This window comes from Gymnodraco acuticeps, unplaced genomic scaffold, assembly GCF_902827175.1.
Source record: "Gymnodraco acuticeps unplaced genomic scaffold, fGymAcu1.1, whole genome shotgun sequence".
NCBI lineage: Eukaryota > Metazoa > Chordata > Actinopteri > Perciformes > Bathydraconidae > Gymnodraco > Gymnodraco acuticeps.
The window spans coordinates 2,189,280-2,205,010 of NW_022990274.1; the positions used below are offsets into that span (position 1 = coordinate 2,189,280).

The 15,731-nt window shown below is 40.2% G+C and overlaps 1 protein-coding gene across 1 annotated transcript; it reads left to right on the forward strand.

The window, feature by feature from the left end:
- The first annotated feature begins 1,134 nt into the window (after window positions 1-1,134).
- LOC117549469 (interleukin-10 receptor subunit beta-like) lies at window positions 1,135-15,701 on the forward strand. The gene is made up of 8 exons (XM_034221422.1): window positions 1,135-1,225; window positions 2,415-2,523; window positions 2,715-2,835; window positions 7,342-7,502; window positions 8,947-9,110; window positions 9,275-9,437; window positions 10,798-10,928; window positions 12,290-15,701. The coding sequence occupies exons 2-8, from the start codon at window positions 2,475-2,477 to the stop codon at window positions 13,058-13,060; spliced, it is 1,560 nt and encodes a 519-aa protein (XP_034077313.1). The 5' UTR covers window positions 1,135-1,225; window positions 2,415-2,474; the 3' UTR covers window positions 13,061-15,701.
- The last annotated feature ends 30 nt before the right edge of the window (window positions 15,702-15,731 follow it).

Below are 15,731 nucleotides of genomic sequence, written 5' to 3' on the forward strand. Positions count from 1 at the left end.
ACCATCCAGATCTCTCAGGTCTTCAGGGACTGGTCAGCTTTCTGTCCCCAGAGTCAGAACTAAACATGGTAAAGCAGCGTTCAGTTATTATGCTCCAAATATCTGGAACAAACTCCCAGAAACCTGCAGGTCCGCTACAACTCTGACTACTTTTAAATCCAGGCTGAAGACTTTTCTTTTTGTCGCTGCTTTTAATTGAACTATTCATATCTTAGACTGCACTGTAACTTTTATCCATGTATTTTTTCTTTTAATGTTTATTTTATTATCTTTTCTTTTTAATGACTGATTTTAAATGCCATTTTCTTAATGTCTTTCGTTTTTTGTAAAGCACTTTGAATTGCCTTGTGTTGAAAGGTGCTATATAAATAAACTTGCCTTGCCTTGCCACTTCTGCAGTGAAATGAGGTGTCACTCAAAAGCCTCTCTGGGGGATAATTCTAATATCACAGAAAAAGTATAAAACATGTCAGAGGATAACACATGACCGTTTTACACTGATCCCCAGGGACTGGACCTTCTCGTTGTCTGTGCAATGCATAAAGGCTTATGTAATGGAGAGCTGCGTTTTTACCCTTTCTTTTAGCGCCCTCTTGTGGCCACTGCACCAATTACAAGGTAACATGCTCACTGCTCAGCCTGGAAAACACCGAAGACGTTTGTCATCACGTCAGATGGAGACTACAACATATCATTATAGGGACCACTTTTTAAAAGCCATATCTAATACAACAATTTTCCATTATGCAAAATGATATCCATGCTGGCCATTATGCTTAGCCTACCTGCTAGTGGTGTAATGTAACTAAGTACATTTACTAAAGCACTGTAAATAATCTGAGTACATGCTGCTAAGGTATTACATAAATATGAGATAACAAGATCAGGTAAAGTTGGTAACATTACATACTTAACATAGACAGAGAAAGGTATAATAAGTGGTACTTTAATACATCGAAAGCCATGGGAATTAAGTGTATAAAAGATTTTACAGAACGATTCAATGAACCTTATGTGACAAACCTACGCTGCAGTACATTCCTTTTGTATTTTCACTGAAATGTTGTCACAGGTATTTCACAGTAAGACTTTTACATTGAAGGCGCGACAGGAAGTAGATGTATCTTCGGTGTATTCTGACGTCACTTTGGGCACAATGTTGACAGCACGTACATTTCGCTTTTCTTTCTTGGACATTGAAACGCCTGTCAGCAGCGGTGTGTCGGTGAGTGTTAACTGAAGAGTCAATGTCATGGAGGGGATGTTAGTTTGTGTTTTACCTATAAGTTAACAGTACTGTTTATAAGAGTTAAACAAAAACAGAAATTCCACTCAGCCTACCGCTCTGTAAATGCGGATCAACCTGTATTTACTATGACTAGGAGAACAACTGTAAGCTAATACAGCAACTAAGTTAGCATTGAACTTCATCAGAAGATAAGCGCTAATGTAAAGTGTATTACTAATACTACGTTGTGTTTCCCTTGATGTTAGAATTAAGTTAAGTTCACTTTTTGTTGATCAGTTATGCCAGCCTAAACTCTGTTAATAAAAACATCATAGCCAGTATTTGGGACATTATTATGATATACAGTGGTGTCATCATATTTACCGAAGTATTGCACTTTAGTAATGTTTTGACATACTTGTAGTTTATTTGAGTATATCAATTTAATGGTGATTATTTTGCTATTTACTTCATTACATTTATTTAACACTCAGTTACTACGTAGTTACTTTGTACATGTCAAACACATGATATGATGATATGGTAAAATGCAGTACTGTAATTCAAACTACATCTAAATATCTACATTTGTATTTTTGAAATAAGCCATAGTTCAGATAGAGTACTTCTACTTTTTGTACTTTAAGTATATTTAAATGCTAATAATGTACTGTACTTTTACTTAAGTAAAGTACTTCTTCCAACACTGCTAGTACTAGTACTCATGAGCCTCATGTCCTTGTCTACATTGCGTGAGCTTTAATAAACGACATTTTAAGCTTTAAAAAAAAGAATGGAAAGATTATTTTTGAATACATAAAAACAGAATAATATAACATTATCTTATAATGAAATACTTTAAGAGAGCCATTCTGCATAAAGGGTACTTTTAGTTTTGATACTTTCAGTACATTTGGTTGATAATACTTCTGCACTTGATGTTACTGGCCATTATGCAAAATTAGTTATTTTACTTTTTGTGTTTTGAGTACATTTTGATCCTGATACTTTTGTATTTTAAAAGTCTGAATTCCGGATTCTTACTTGTAATGGAGTATTTAAAAACCTTAGTATTTTTATTTTGCTGATGAAAAGGATCAGAGTACTTTATCCACCTCTGCCTGTTTACCATGTAAGTGAGTTGTTCACACCTGATCTAAGGATCCCTGTGCTCTGTTCTCCACAGTAACCATGCCGTGTACGGAAGCTGAGAGACACACACTGCCCGGGCCTTTGTGAGGAAAGGATGGACTGCCTGCCTCTAGTTCTTTATCTCATGTCACTTCTTGATTCTGGTAAGTAAACCAAGATCAATCAGATCAGTTAATTTACGTAAACATTTGTCAAATACCTCAGATTCTGTTCTCCTCTACACTGCTCACTGTTATCAGATCTGACGAGTCCTTAATGTGTCCTGCCGGGTGTGTCTTTGTACCTTGTGCTGCTTCGTAGCTCTGACTCCATCATGTACTTCCTGTTAACACAGTTATCAGCTCCCTTCCTGCTCCGGTCAATCTTTCTATGGAATCTGTCAACTTCCGCCATATCTTGAGTTGGGATCCTGGTCCCGGCACTCCACAAGGAACACATTACAAAATCATCAAGAGGTATTTCCCTGCTCTTATGTCCTACAGCACATGGCCTGATGGCAGTTTGGTCTTTGGGTAGGAGCAAGGTGTTAGTTACCACTTACCAGCCAGCAGACAGATTATTGTTGTTTTGTTTTTAGCGCGTAAGTAATGCAAACTTCTTGCTTTTTGCAAATGTGTACCTTCATTTGGCTTGTAAATGGAGCTATTATTGTACCCTGGGTAGGAGAATACGTCCCATCAGACTGTATTCTAAAAATCGCACTCATACGAGCGCCAGTATGTCGTTGGGCCGGGTATCTAACCACAAACTTTTTCTTTGGTAGTGTTGTACGCTCTCCAGCACCCACTACCTGACTGCTTTCTTCAAAGCAGGCAAAGTTTGAGTTGCTTTCCGTTGCTTGCGTATACATGTGGTTTCTTTTTTTTTAAAACACGTCTTTTTTATCAATTTGAGAAATTGTTTACAATGACAAATAATTTCAATATTCTAATTAACTATCAAAATACATATCAATATCAGTAATACATATCAGCATACCATACAGCTTGAAGATGGGTGAAAAACAGGGGTGAAGCATCTTAGTTTCACCCTCTGGGAAACCCCACAGCATACTTCTGTGAAGCATATTACAGGACACGTTGTTTTTTGCTTTCAAGAAACAAAAGTTATTAATTATTTATACTTATTTCCAAAAAGGAGCTTAATTGTTCCTTTCTTTTCCATACTTTACTTTAGATTCATCAAATCTGTATTATGCTCAAGCTAAGAGAAGAAGTATACAGCTGTGTGTCGTTTGCAGTTACCTTAAAACTTCATTATTTGTGTGTTATGTCCTGTTGAAGATCACTTTTCCTGGATTTCGAGGTTATCAAATCATTCAGTGTTGGACCTCTGTCATATAAACAAGTCATCTAGCATTTGGAATAATGATCTCCCTCCCTCAAACTTCATCTAACTGTCATCATATCTGCAAGAAAACATGTTTTTAATATTCCTTTGAATTGCCTTTGTAATAAGCCAGTCATAATAAGTATGCACATGTGGTGTAGATGGTATGTGGGGCGGATGTGGTTCTCTCAGTATCAGTGGCATGAAGAAAGGTCTTTGTAAAAGACACTGAACCCTAAACTGCTCCTGAGGGCTGTGATTGTGTGTTTGAATGTTCATCAATCCCGATGAGCACCTCGCTCCCCAAGATAACATAACTAATAGAATATTTGTAATTCATGTATAAAGTGACAGCTCGCGTATAGGAGTTGCGATTCAAGGAAAACTATAATTTCTTACAACTTGACTTTTATTGTCACAACTCATAGCATCTGTTCTATGGTTATGATAGTCATTTACTCACTGTTTATGGATGAGGATCTATAAATGTGGTAGTATCACTGAACATCAATCCAGCTCAAGCTGACAGACAGCATTTGATGAAAGACGTAAGCAGGCAGTACAATTATTAACCAAGCGGCTAAAGACATGCCTTACATACCACCGGGCTCTGGTGCTATATGAGATTATCTGCAGCAATTTATGAACATGTGTGTACTTTGGTCCTCTGGTAATGTTAACCTACCAGATCTAACTGATTGAGGATCCTTAACCCTAACCCCCAGTTTCCACCGAGTCCGTCTGCGCCGCACTGCGCCAAGTTACGGCTGCGCCGCGGCGGTCGTAAGGATCGCGGCCACTCTAGTCAATGGGTGCTATTCCACCACACGCGCCGCGTTACGGCTCAGACGCGTCCCAGAAGCGGCTCGGCGCAGCGCTTCTCTAAAATTAGGATGAATCCTATTTTTGCCGAGGCGCAGCCGTAACATAAGGTCGGGCAGGCAGCCCCCCCTCGCAGGAAGTGGAAAGGTGAACATCCGGGCCAGGCCCATCCCCCACATATACTAATTTAGCAGACTCCCCTCCTTCATCACAACACCTCCACTACGATACGCACAATGGACGACGAGGTTTTCATCATGGAAGTGGAAAAACACACTATTTTATATGATGTAACCAATGCTTACTACAAGGACAACATCAGAAAGGACAAGGCCTGGTTTTTAGTCGCTGCAGTTTGTGAAGTGGAAGGTAACAACTACATATTAATGTTTTAAAGTTAATTAATACTTGTAGGTACAGTACAGAGTCTAAATAAACACAATTTAAACAGACACACAAATAAAACATTTAACTACGTAGCCTACTTACTTTCTTGTAGAAGTACAAATGTCCAGAATGCCCAAATCAATAACAAAACTGCAAGCCTGCACGCACGACGCTACGCTTCTGAAACGCTTCTGGGACGTGTCCGGTGGGTTATGGCGCTAGAGGAGGTCGGACCAAAACCGCGGTGCAGCCGTGACGCAGCGCGGCGCAGACTGACCCAGTGGAAACTGGGGGTGAGATGCATAAGTGGGTGTTTTTTGACCCGGTGAGGTGGTTTTCTTGAAGTATCTTTGTAATTACATTTTTTTTGTCATTTCATATTCCAGCTATTCCTCAAAAAACATGTTTTGGATATCATGCCATTCAAATTTGTAATTTACATTTTAAGAAATTGTAGTTTTTGTATTTCTACCCCAAGCTTCCATAAGTGGGTCAAAAATGACCCGCATGCATTTTCTATGGAATTTCTTTTTTTTTTCAAAATGTAAATAAAATGTCTAAAATGATAAATAGTGCAAAATTAAATATAAAATATTTCTAGTGTGAACCAAAGTGATTTTTCTTAACCAAAATGACAAAAATGGCATAAAAACACATTATTCTAATACGGGTCCTTTTTGACCCACTTATGGAAGAGTAGGGTCCAGTCACTCTAAGTGCATCTAAGGGTTAAAGAGTTCAGAATAATGGAAAGTTTGATCAATTCCATGACAACTGACCAAAGTTGACTCTAATTGATTCGAAAGCTCTCGGACAGAGTTAAGCGGACACTGATTTGAGAATTCTTTAGTGTAAACCCAAGTTGTTAATAATCAGATTTTTCCTTTAAAGAAAAACATGTCATTGGATGTATAACATTTTCTCAGTCAGGACACATCCTTGGGACAGCTTCTCTACCTTCAGCTTAGACACAGACGAGAGACAACAGGAAATGAAAGGAAACAGAGATGGGGGGGCTGACATGCAACAAATGTCCCCAGTAGGGCCAAGGATGTTGTGGTTAATATGTTAGAACTATACACCCGTAGGCTGCCAGCCTTTGTATCGGTAGTGGGGAATTACAGAGAGCTACTTTCTGCCAATCAAACCTTTACAACGGCTTTGGTGTCAGTATGCATAATCTATGTTCAATTCAGCCGAGTGGAAACTAAATCTTGCATGTAGTGCACACAAGACAATAGGTCCTTAACTCTTGATGTCAGACTGCAGTTCTATAGACCGGTGTTCTTAGCCTTTTGGATTTGTGACCCCCACCCCAGAAAAATCAGGTTTTTTGACTTTACGCAGTTAGCACCTAGCCGATGTCCGATGTGCTCCACGCACTGTGGCTGTTTGATGCATTCTTTGAAATCCCCCCTCAGACACTCAAATTCATTAAATGTACTCCAGGAAACTGATATCCCTTGTGATGTCAAAAAAATCCTTCAGATGTATGTTATTTTATTATTTTATTTTGACCACCATAAACATCTGGTGACTCCCAGAAACTATGCCCAGGTTGCCCAAACTACTGCTATCAGTCACTAAATATTTAGTGAATATAGTTCGAAAATCTTTTGCCACGTCATATCAGCCTTTTCAGTTTGTATCAGCCAACAACCGCGAGTGAAAACCGCTACCTTTTCATTTGGTGACGTTTTCACTCCGATTGTCTGTCTGTAAATCTGAGGCTAACTAAAGCGCCTTCTTTGATGGAATATCTGAGTGGGTGGAACTTTTTAACTCTTTAACCTCTGCTTTCGTGGACCATGAATGACGGTCAGAACGCTGTTTGTTTCCATCTGTTGTTGTATCTAGAGTGCGCAAAGCAGCTGTGGCCACAGAGGGGCCCGCTGATTGTTTTTAAGGAACTGATGATTCTCCTATAAAAAGCTTTGGGAAGGAGTGTTTGTGTGTGTCTAGTTTCACATGATCTAATCTTTGGTTTTGACAGTCATTGTGAAGGTTCATATTACATATGATTGTATTTGCTTTGACAGAACTGAATTCACATGGTTTATTTCAATGCTCTATTGAACTTACAACCGTTGAAATGCTCATGTGTTATGGTAATGTTAGCAAGCCATTCGTGTTATTTCTTCACTATGTTACTAAATTGTAAAGGAGAAATGTTCTTACCAAATCCTTTGGAAAAAGGAAAACCAACAAAGATGATCCTACTAACAGTATTGTGTGTGAATATGAAGCACAATCTACTTCCTCTGTGCCATAGGTCATCATTGTTGACCAGGAACTATTTAGACAAGTGCTGTCAATAGGTTTAAAAAATGTATCGTACTAATCACAATAACAATCGGTGATTAATCACAAGTGTAATAATATTCATTACAGTACTTGTATTTTGTATGTTTCTCTTTCTGCAGGGTGGAGAAGAAAGCAAGCAAAAAGAAATGGTCCTCAAAGACTACATCCATTAAGCTGAAACTTAAGAGCAAAGTCGAATATGAGCTGACTGTCCAGGCGTCTTACAACCAAACCCTGTCTGCAGAGTCCAAACCATACACCTTCCAACCTATCACACAAAGTACGTCACATGAGCATCTTTTTACCTGCATGCTTTTTACCTTGGATTTATTGAATGAAATAATACATTGGTTGCTATGAGATAAGGCTAAGGGTTCATTCACACCTGCACCGTTCATTTGGTCCAGACCAGGGGAAAAGAGAGACATAGCTGCATTTTAGTTCTGATCCGATTCCTGTTCACACTTTTTACACAAACTATGCAGAGTACACATGAAGTTTTACGCATGACAGGAAACATGTTGATTGGACTTCTTTACACTTTAAAAGTCCGAAACCCACCTTTTGAGGTTGAGCCTGGCTGTTTGGTCAGCACCAGGCTTCAATCCAGAGCTTTCACCCCAGCCCAAATGAACTGCACCAGTGGTGGAAAAGTATTCAGATTCTTTACTTGAGTAAAAGTACAAATAAAAATACTCAATTTCAAGTAAAAGCACTGCAACAAGAATGTGATTTATGTGAAAGTATTTAAATACAATTAGGACAAATGTACTTAAACTAGGGCTGCTCGATTATGGCAAAAATCATAATCTCGATTATGTGGGTCAATAATTGATATCACGATTATTAAAAACGATTATCCATTTACTTTGAAAACATCAATTTATTGGAAAAAAAAAGTTTAACAGTATGTTTTTAACAGTTGATTACCCTGAACTTTAAGTATAATTTAACTGAAAAACCAATAACCGTTTTATTTCGATTATGTTGTTTTCATAATCGTTGCAAGCCAAAATCGTAATTGCAATTAAAATACGATTAATTGAGCAGCACTAACTTAAACTAAACATGGTTACGTTTATACCAAATAATCATATTCTAAAATATTTTTCTATTGTGATTCAAAATCTGAATTGATAAAGTAACTATAAATCTGTAAAATAAATGTAGTGGAATTAAAAAAATACAAAATCGGCTTCCAAAATGTAGTAAAGTACTACAAAGTAGCATACAATGAAAATAGCTGTCAGCCCCAGCCCCTGTAATCATTGCCACAAGCAGCATGATGCTACATTGTTTAAGGAGGGTTGAATCTATTTTGAGAGGCCAAACTGGTGGAGGTAGCTGGTGGTCTCCATCTCCGTCTCCAGTTTCACTTTCTATATGAGTAGGCCCAAAGTGGAGGTAGATTCTTTGTGTGAACAGCAACGGTGTAGGCTTGTGTGTTTTTTGTTATTTTGCATCATGCAATCAACAGGACTTGTTTTAAAAAAGAATAGCCTACTTTTTAATCTAATAAAAACCTACATGCCTTGATGATGTCATTCATTGCATAGCCTTCCTATCAATTGTTTTGAAGCCTAATGAGATGCTGGAGGAAATGTTTTAACATTCCTACAGACTTTGGAGATCCTCTGAGACACCACCACACACTTCTGTAACTGATGATTGAGAGGGATTCTTTTTGTCTTTCATATTTGTATATTCTTTCCTCTTGTGACAAGCTAAAATAGGTCCAACAAATGTCTCACTACTTGGATGTGGCAACTGCATCCAGGTCAACATTTCCTTCCCTGAAGCTGACAGGAGTGCAAAACTTCATATGAGTATGAAGACATTTTATGGCGCTCGCTTCGTAGTGTCTTGGTGGAAACCGGAAGAAGAAGGGGTAAGACGTCCATATCTCACTTTATGTCATACTATGTATTTCTTTGAATGATTGTAAATGTTCTATATCTCGCACACAGAAAACCCAACCTCCCACATGTCGCTCACTTTTATTGCACCTTAATAAAGGACCTAATTGTAATCAAGTTCATTCTCCATATTTAGCTGAAGTCGTCCATGGAAATAAGAGAAACGAGTATTACTCTGACCAACCTACAGAATGGTACAGAGTACTGTGTACAGGTGGAAACAATCATCAATACGAATAAAAACACAGAGCCATCTGCTTTGAAGTGCATCTTCACCGGCATTGTGGAACCAAGTAGAGGTGAGCTGAAATGTCAGAGCTGATGTTTATGATGTTGTTAACATGTTATTAACGAGATGCTGGCCAGGGGTTCCTGACCTAACACACATGTAACCAAAGCTCAAAAGTTATTCTTTATAACATTTCTTTGATTGTATAAACCCTCTTTAAGTCCACCAATTGCAGGATACCCACTTGAGCAAGTTCTAATCTGCTTAGATCACAATCTCAAATAGAAGAAGAAGAAGGCATACTTTATTGAACCCTCCGTTGACAATCTGTTCCATAAACCAAGCCCCTACGGATTGAGCTTCTGCCTCCTTAACACTGTTAGAGTCCAACAATCACAAATCAGGACAATCAATCTGCACCGCAACCTTTATGCACTATACTGTAGTCGTACAATTCTCAGGACTGAGGGGAGAGAACAGGCCCTCTTTCTTAACATTGTGCCTGCTCAAAAGAATGCATACGCCACTTTCTAAGCAAAGTTCCAAATGTATAAACAGCAAACTTCGCGAGAACATTTTCAGACTTCCACAGAATCTCTGACCCATGCTTACGCACATAAACTGGAGCGATGAGAAACTGGGATATAAAGGAGGGAAAGGCTGTGAAATTCATACCATAAATATTACATCTCACATACAAAATAAGTATATTTGAAGAGTTTATTTGCACAAACACACCGGAGAGTACTACTCACCCCATTGCCCCGAAAATGCGGGTAATTTTGCAAAGAGACAAGGGCACAGGATAGGTAGGAACTGCACTTTGCTCCATGCACCTGCATAAGAATAAAGCCCTATACAGGGGCGGACTGGGACTACAAATCAGCCCGGGACTCTCGACCGGCCCACTTCGGTACCGCCGGCCCACCTCGGTACCGCAAGTAAATACCGCTAGTAAATTGTCGACGGGGGGCGGCCCACTTCAGTACCGGCCCATCGGGATTCGTCCCGAACGTCCCGATGGCCTGTCCGCCCCTGGCCCTATATCTGTGTCTACCTTTGTAACATGTTACACTTCAAGATATTAGTGTGTGTGTGTGTGTGTGTGTGTGTGTGTGTGTGTGTGTGTGTGTGTGTGTGTGTGTGTGTGTGTGTGTGTGTGTGTGTGTGTGTGTGTGTGTGTGTGTGTGTGTGTGTGTGTGTGTGTGTGTGTGTGTGTGGTGTGTGTGTGTGTGTGTGTGTGTGTGTGTGTGTGTGTGTGTGTGTGTGTGTGTGTGTGTGTGTGTGTGTGTGTGTGTGTGTGTGTTGTGTGTGGTGTGTGTGTGTGTGTGTGTGTGTGTGTGTGTGTGTGTGTGTGTGTGTGTGTGTGTGTGTGTGTGTGTGTGTGTGTGTGTGTGTGTGTGTGTGTGTGTGTGTGTGTGTGTGTGCAGACCCTGTTGTTTTAGGTACAGTTGCTGCCACTCTGATTGTTGGTATTGGTGTTGTGATGACCTCCATGTTTGGCCTCTACTACACTGGATTCCTCTGTAAACTGAAGGCAACTCTACCTAGAGCACTTATTGTAAGTCTGTCTATCTGTCTATCTGTCCGTCAATCCATCCATCCCATTCAAGTTCTTTATTTTCATTATTCCCCCCTACACTTTTAACAACAGGTCGAAACATGCTTCTAAGTAGGCAAATGAACCCTTAAAGGAACAATGAAAAGTATTTATTGGAAAGTGAAGTTGCAGATGCTAAATAAATACCCCATTAGTCCCTTTCCAAGCGTGTCAGAGAACCTACAGTTGCCTTAAGGTAAAAACAACTTCAACATGTATAAGGTCCTCTCTAGGTGCGTGTATGCTGTGAATTAGATCAGAACTGGAGAGTCATTTCATCGAAAGAAGAGCACAGACAGCACTCAAGGCTTTTCTCCAGGGAAAATGTCTCCACCCTGTTCTTGCTTGGACATTAGTTTGATAAACTCTTCATCTGCCAAATGTTTTAGGAAGCAAACCCCTTCAATCCTTAGTTTCACATTTGATATAAAGAAGCCACTTTCAACTTTGGTTCTGAAATAGAAGCCCAAGACAAGTGCCTTAAACTTCACTGGTTTCAAAGGAAGACAATTACACTATTTTGTGGTTCAATTTTCAAGTTTTCTTATCTGTCTTTTTCAGCTTATGGGTGTTCTTTGATCCGCCCTCTCATGTCACTTCTGGTATTACAAAACCACAATGGTTCTGCCAAAAAACACAGAGGGCGACCATCAAGGCCTCCAAACAGAAGTCTACAAACTAAGGGGTTACCTCACGCTGACAACGTCCACTTCCAGTGTTTAGTCTATGGCGATTATAAACTAATAAGAACATATCTCTGAATATTTCATTCTATTTATGCCAATAGATCCCCAAAAATGACAACACATGGTGCTTTGACTATTCCATTCTCTCTAACTGTACTTTGAAGTCAGTATGCTTCAAACAAAGAGCTATTCAAACAGCATCTGATATTTATGTGCACCAATGTCTTTTTTTCATCCCATCTTCTTTTAGTGCATTAGCAACATGTATCAACCCCAATGATTTAAAATAGGGTTGTAAAAGTGTTCTTACTGGATAGTTAATTTATCTCATTGAAAATGTAAGTCAATGGGAAAACGTTTTTGTAAGACCAAAATTACGTCTTGGACGCTGTAGTACCACCGTTTGGCCACTACAGCCATTCCAAAAATCAGCTTTAACAAGATTGACACTTACAGTAGATACCGTAGCTTCAACTTAACCATCATGTTTCACACAGAACATTTGCTGTCTTGGCTCCCTTTGGCACAATTATTACATTATGTTGAATAGATGATTCCTGGGGATGGTGCATTTCTAAGTTGACATATCTATTACACTGTAATAGATATCTCTTCTCTCCCTCTTTGCCACCCTAGGAGGCTCAGAGCCAAGGCTACACCCTGACACTGGAGAGGACAATCCCTGACAATATCTCCATTAGTGCAGGGAGGGAGAGACGGAGGAAGCCCTACAATGCCACAACTCCACAACCCGCCACCAGGGGCGCCGACTCGAGTGACGAGGACGAAGACGAAGAGGGAAAGCTGTACATGAATAGAGGATTTTCCTCGGGGGAAAATTCCTGCCAGGACTCTGTTGATGTGTCGGGGAACAGCAAGGTGTCTGCGTCAAGGGGCTCAGGCAGTTTGACAGGGGTGGGGCAGGTACCGGACACAGTGCTGGAGATTGAGGCACCACATGGGGGGGGGCTTGATGAAGATGAGCCCAAAGCTGAAGGAGCTTTCCTGTCTGATGGAACAATCACAGGTGAGGTGGAGGAGGAGCAGGTGTGTGAGGGCTCAGGGAATATCAATCTGTTCTCAGTCACCCTCGCTGCGCTGGCTGTATGCGAGGAAGAGGAGCACAACACAAGAGATTCTCCCACAGACCTTTTGCAACTTTCTGATCTGGAGCCTCTCCTGCACACACACTCACAAACTGAGTCAGATGATCAGACAGCCGTGGCATTATTGCTACCCACACAAGAAGACATTACTGAAGGCACACTTGCGGACACTTTCTCTAGCTGTCTCAACACCTGTGATGGTGAGATGCGGCACGAAGAGACAAAAGAAGAAGAGGAGGAAGATGAAGAGGAGGAAGATGAAGAGGAGGAGGAGGAATTCTGTGGATACATGCAGCACTAATGATGTGTTGCGCTGTGTGTGAAAAGGGGCCTGAACAAGGCTATTTCTTGCAGCTTTTAAAGTGACATTCAAAGAATAATATATAGTATAGTATAACTTGAGTGATTTGTTTTCTGCTTTACTGAGGATAAGGTCATCTGTGGTGTGTCGTGCCTCTTACACACGTCTCTGTACATCTATGGGCAGGGAAGCTCCTCTGCTCCATGGCTCAGGGCAAATAGAAACAGCATCATTGTGGTGTCATCTCTAATGTCACATCAGAGCAACAGTGGACCATTTCTGATGTTATTGTTGTTTGCACTATAGACTGTTCTCCTGTTGCAGAGCTTTACTTCGATATATTTCAATTGAAGACCAGAAGGAGAAATCCACCTAGCAAATCACACCCTGTTAATGGTCATTAAGTGCATTCCTTTTATTTGCGGTAACTGAAATGTTTTAAATGTAGTTGGCTGCTGTTGTTTTGGTGCTCTATTTTTCTATTTGTAAGAACAAAAGGCCAAACAAACCACATCCATACAGCTGTCCTGCGGCATTGGGCTGGGTTAGGGTTAGGAAAGGCTTGAAAGCGAGTTGTTCTTGTAAACATCTAAGTAAAAAATATGAAACTTTACTGAGAGCTTCGATACATCCCATCCATCCATCTTCTCCTGCTTATCCGTGGTCGGGTCGCGGGGGTAGCAGTTCCAGCAGAGAGCCCCAAACGTTCCTTTCCCCTGGCGACATCAACCAGCTCTGACTGGGGGATCCCAAGGCGCTCCCAGGCCAGCGAAGAGATATAATCCCTCCACCTGGTCCTAGGTCTACCCCTTGGTCTCTTCCCAGCTGGACGTGCCTGGAACACCTCCCTAGGGAGGCGCCCAGGTGGCATCCTAACTAGGTGCCCGAACCACCTCAACTGGCTCCTTTCGACGCGAAGGAGGAGCGGCTCAACTCCGAGTCCCTCCCTGATGACCGAACTTCTCACCTTATCCCTAAGGGAGATACCAGCCACCCTGCGGAGAAAACCCATCTCGACCGCTTGTATCCGCGATACATCCCACCTATGGATATAAAACTTCCCGAAAAGTCAACATAAAAAGATACATTACATTACATTGCATTTAGCTGACGCTTTTGTCCAAAGCGACTTACAATAAGTACATTCGACCAGGAAGACACAACCTTGAAGAAAACAGAATCATATAAGTACATCAGGTTTCATAGAGCCAAACATTTCAAGTGCTACTCAACTGGCTTTAGGTAAGCCAGTCCTTTATTAGTATAGATACCTCACATAAGCTCAAGTTAAATAGACATTTGGACTTGTCCCAGTATGGCACTGTGTCACTGAACCAGCATGAACATTACCACGACTCTAAAACTGAAGCACATCATTGGAATTGTCCACAAACTTATCATTTAAACCTTGATTTTGTTTTGTTCAAAAGGCCAACTTTAAATCTCTCATTAAAACTCAACTCTTCAATCATGCACCAGTGTATGAATGTGTGTGTGCATGGGTGGATGCTAGCTTGTGTTGTAATGGACTTTGAGTGGTTGCAAAGACTAGAAAAGGACTCATGCTATGGGCAATACACTCTATTCCAAAGTCGCAGTTTGAAAATGAACAGTTGGTTGCAAATGTATTATCTTTTCAATTTACACACGGCATCTATTGCACGTCTGTCCGTCCTGGGAGAGGGATCCCTCCTCTGTTGCTCTCCCTGAGGTTTCTCCCATTTTTCCCTTTAAACTGTGGGTTTTCTCCGGAAGTTTTTCCTTGTACGATGTGAGGGTCTAAGGACAGAGGGTGTCGTATTGTCATACTGATATTCTGTACAAACTGAAGTCCACTGAGACAAATGTAACATTTGTGATATTGGGCTATATAAATAAACATTGATTGATTGATTGATTGGTTGGTGCACATCTTCTTTTTTTTTTTAAATGTATAAGTATGTTGATGTTATTGTATGCTAATAACTAAATAAGCTGCAATATATTTGGTATGCAGGCCTAGTATTCACTGTATAACATGAGTATGTGGTATTGGATTGGAACACAGCCTAATGAAGGATTGATCAGGCAGCTGGAAAGACACCAGCAAAAAATAATGTTGTGAAGTTAAATGGGAATGTTCTGTAAAACCATGTGTTTTCTGTTCTCACATTGATATTGCATGCGTGTGATTATAGATGAATGTTTCAGACCACTGATGCGTCATTCTAGAATAATTATTGACTCCATGCTTTAAAAAGTTGAAAGTTGAAAAAGGTACACAAACAGCAGTCCTATGACTTTACTTCTTCTAGGTCACATGATTTCCTATCAACAGCCTCATCAGATGTTACGTTCACGTAACGACGGACAAATTCCATTCACCTCTAGAAGCAAAGTAAAGTTGCAAGTAACATTTTTTATTGTGCGTTTTACAATACAGTGGGGGGAAATAACATAACTTAAGATGTAGTACTATCACGTATCTAAGAGAAGATGTAGTCTTATCACCACCTGACTTTTTATTCGTTATCGTTATTTTTGTCCTCACTTTATGTTATCGCTGTCCAATTAAAAATGCCAACTTTTGTACTGAAATAACAAAGAACATTCCTGTATTTATTCATTCTTCTAATAAAGGAACCTATTTCTGAAAACGCTTTATTATTGTTTTGTGTGACTATTTCGAAGG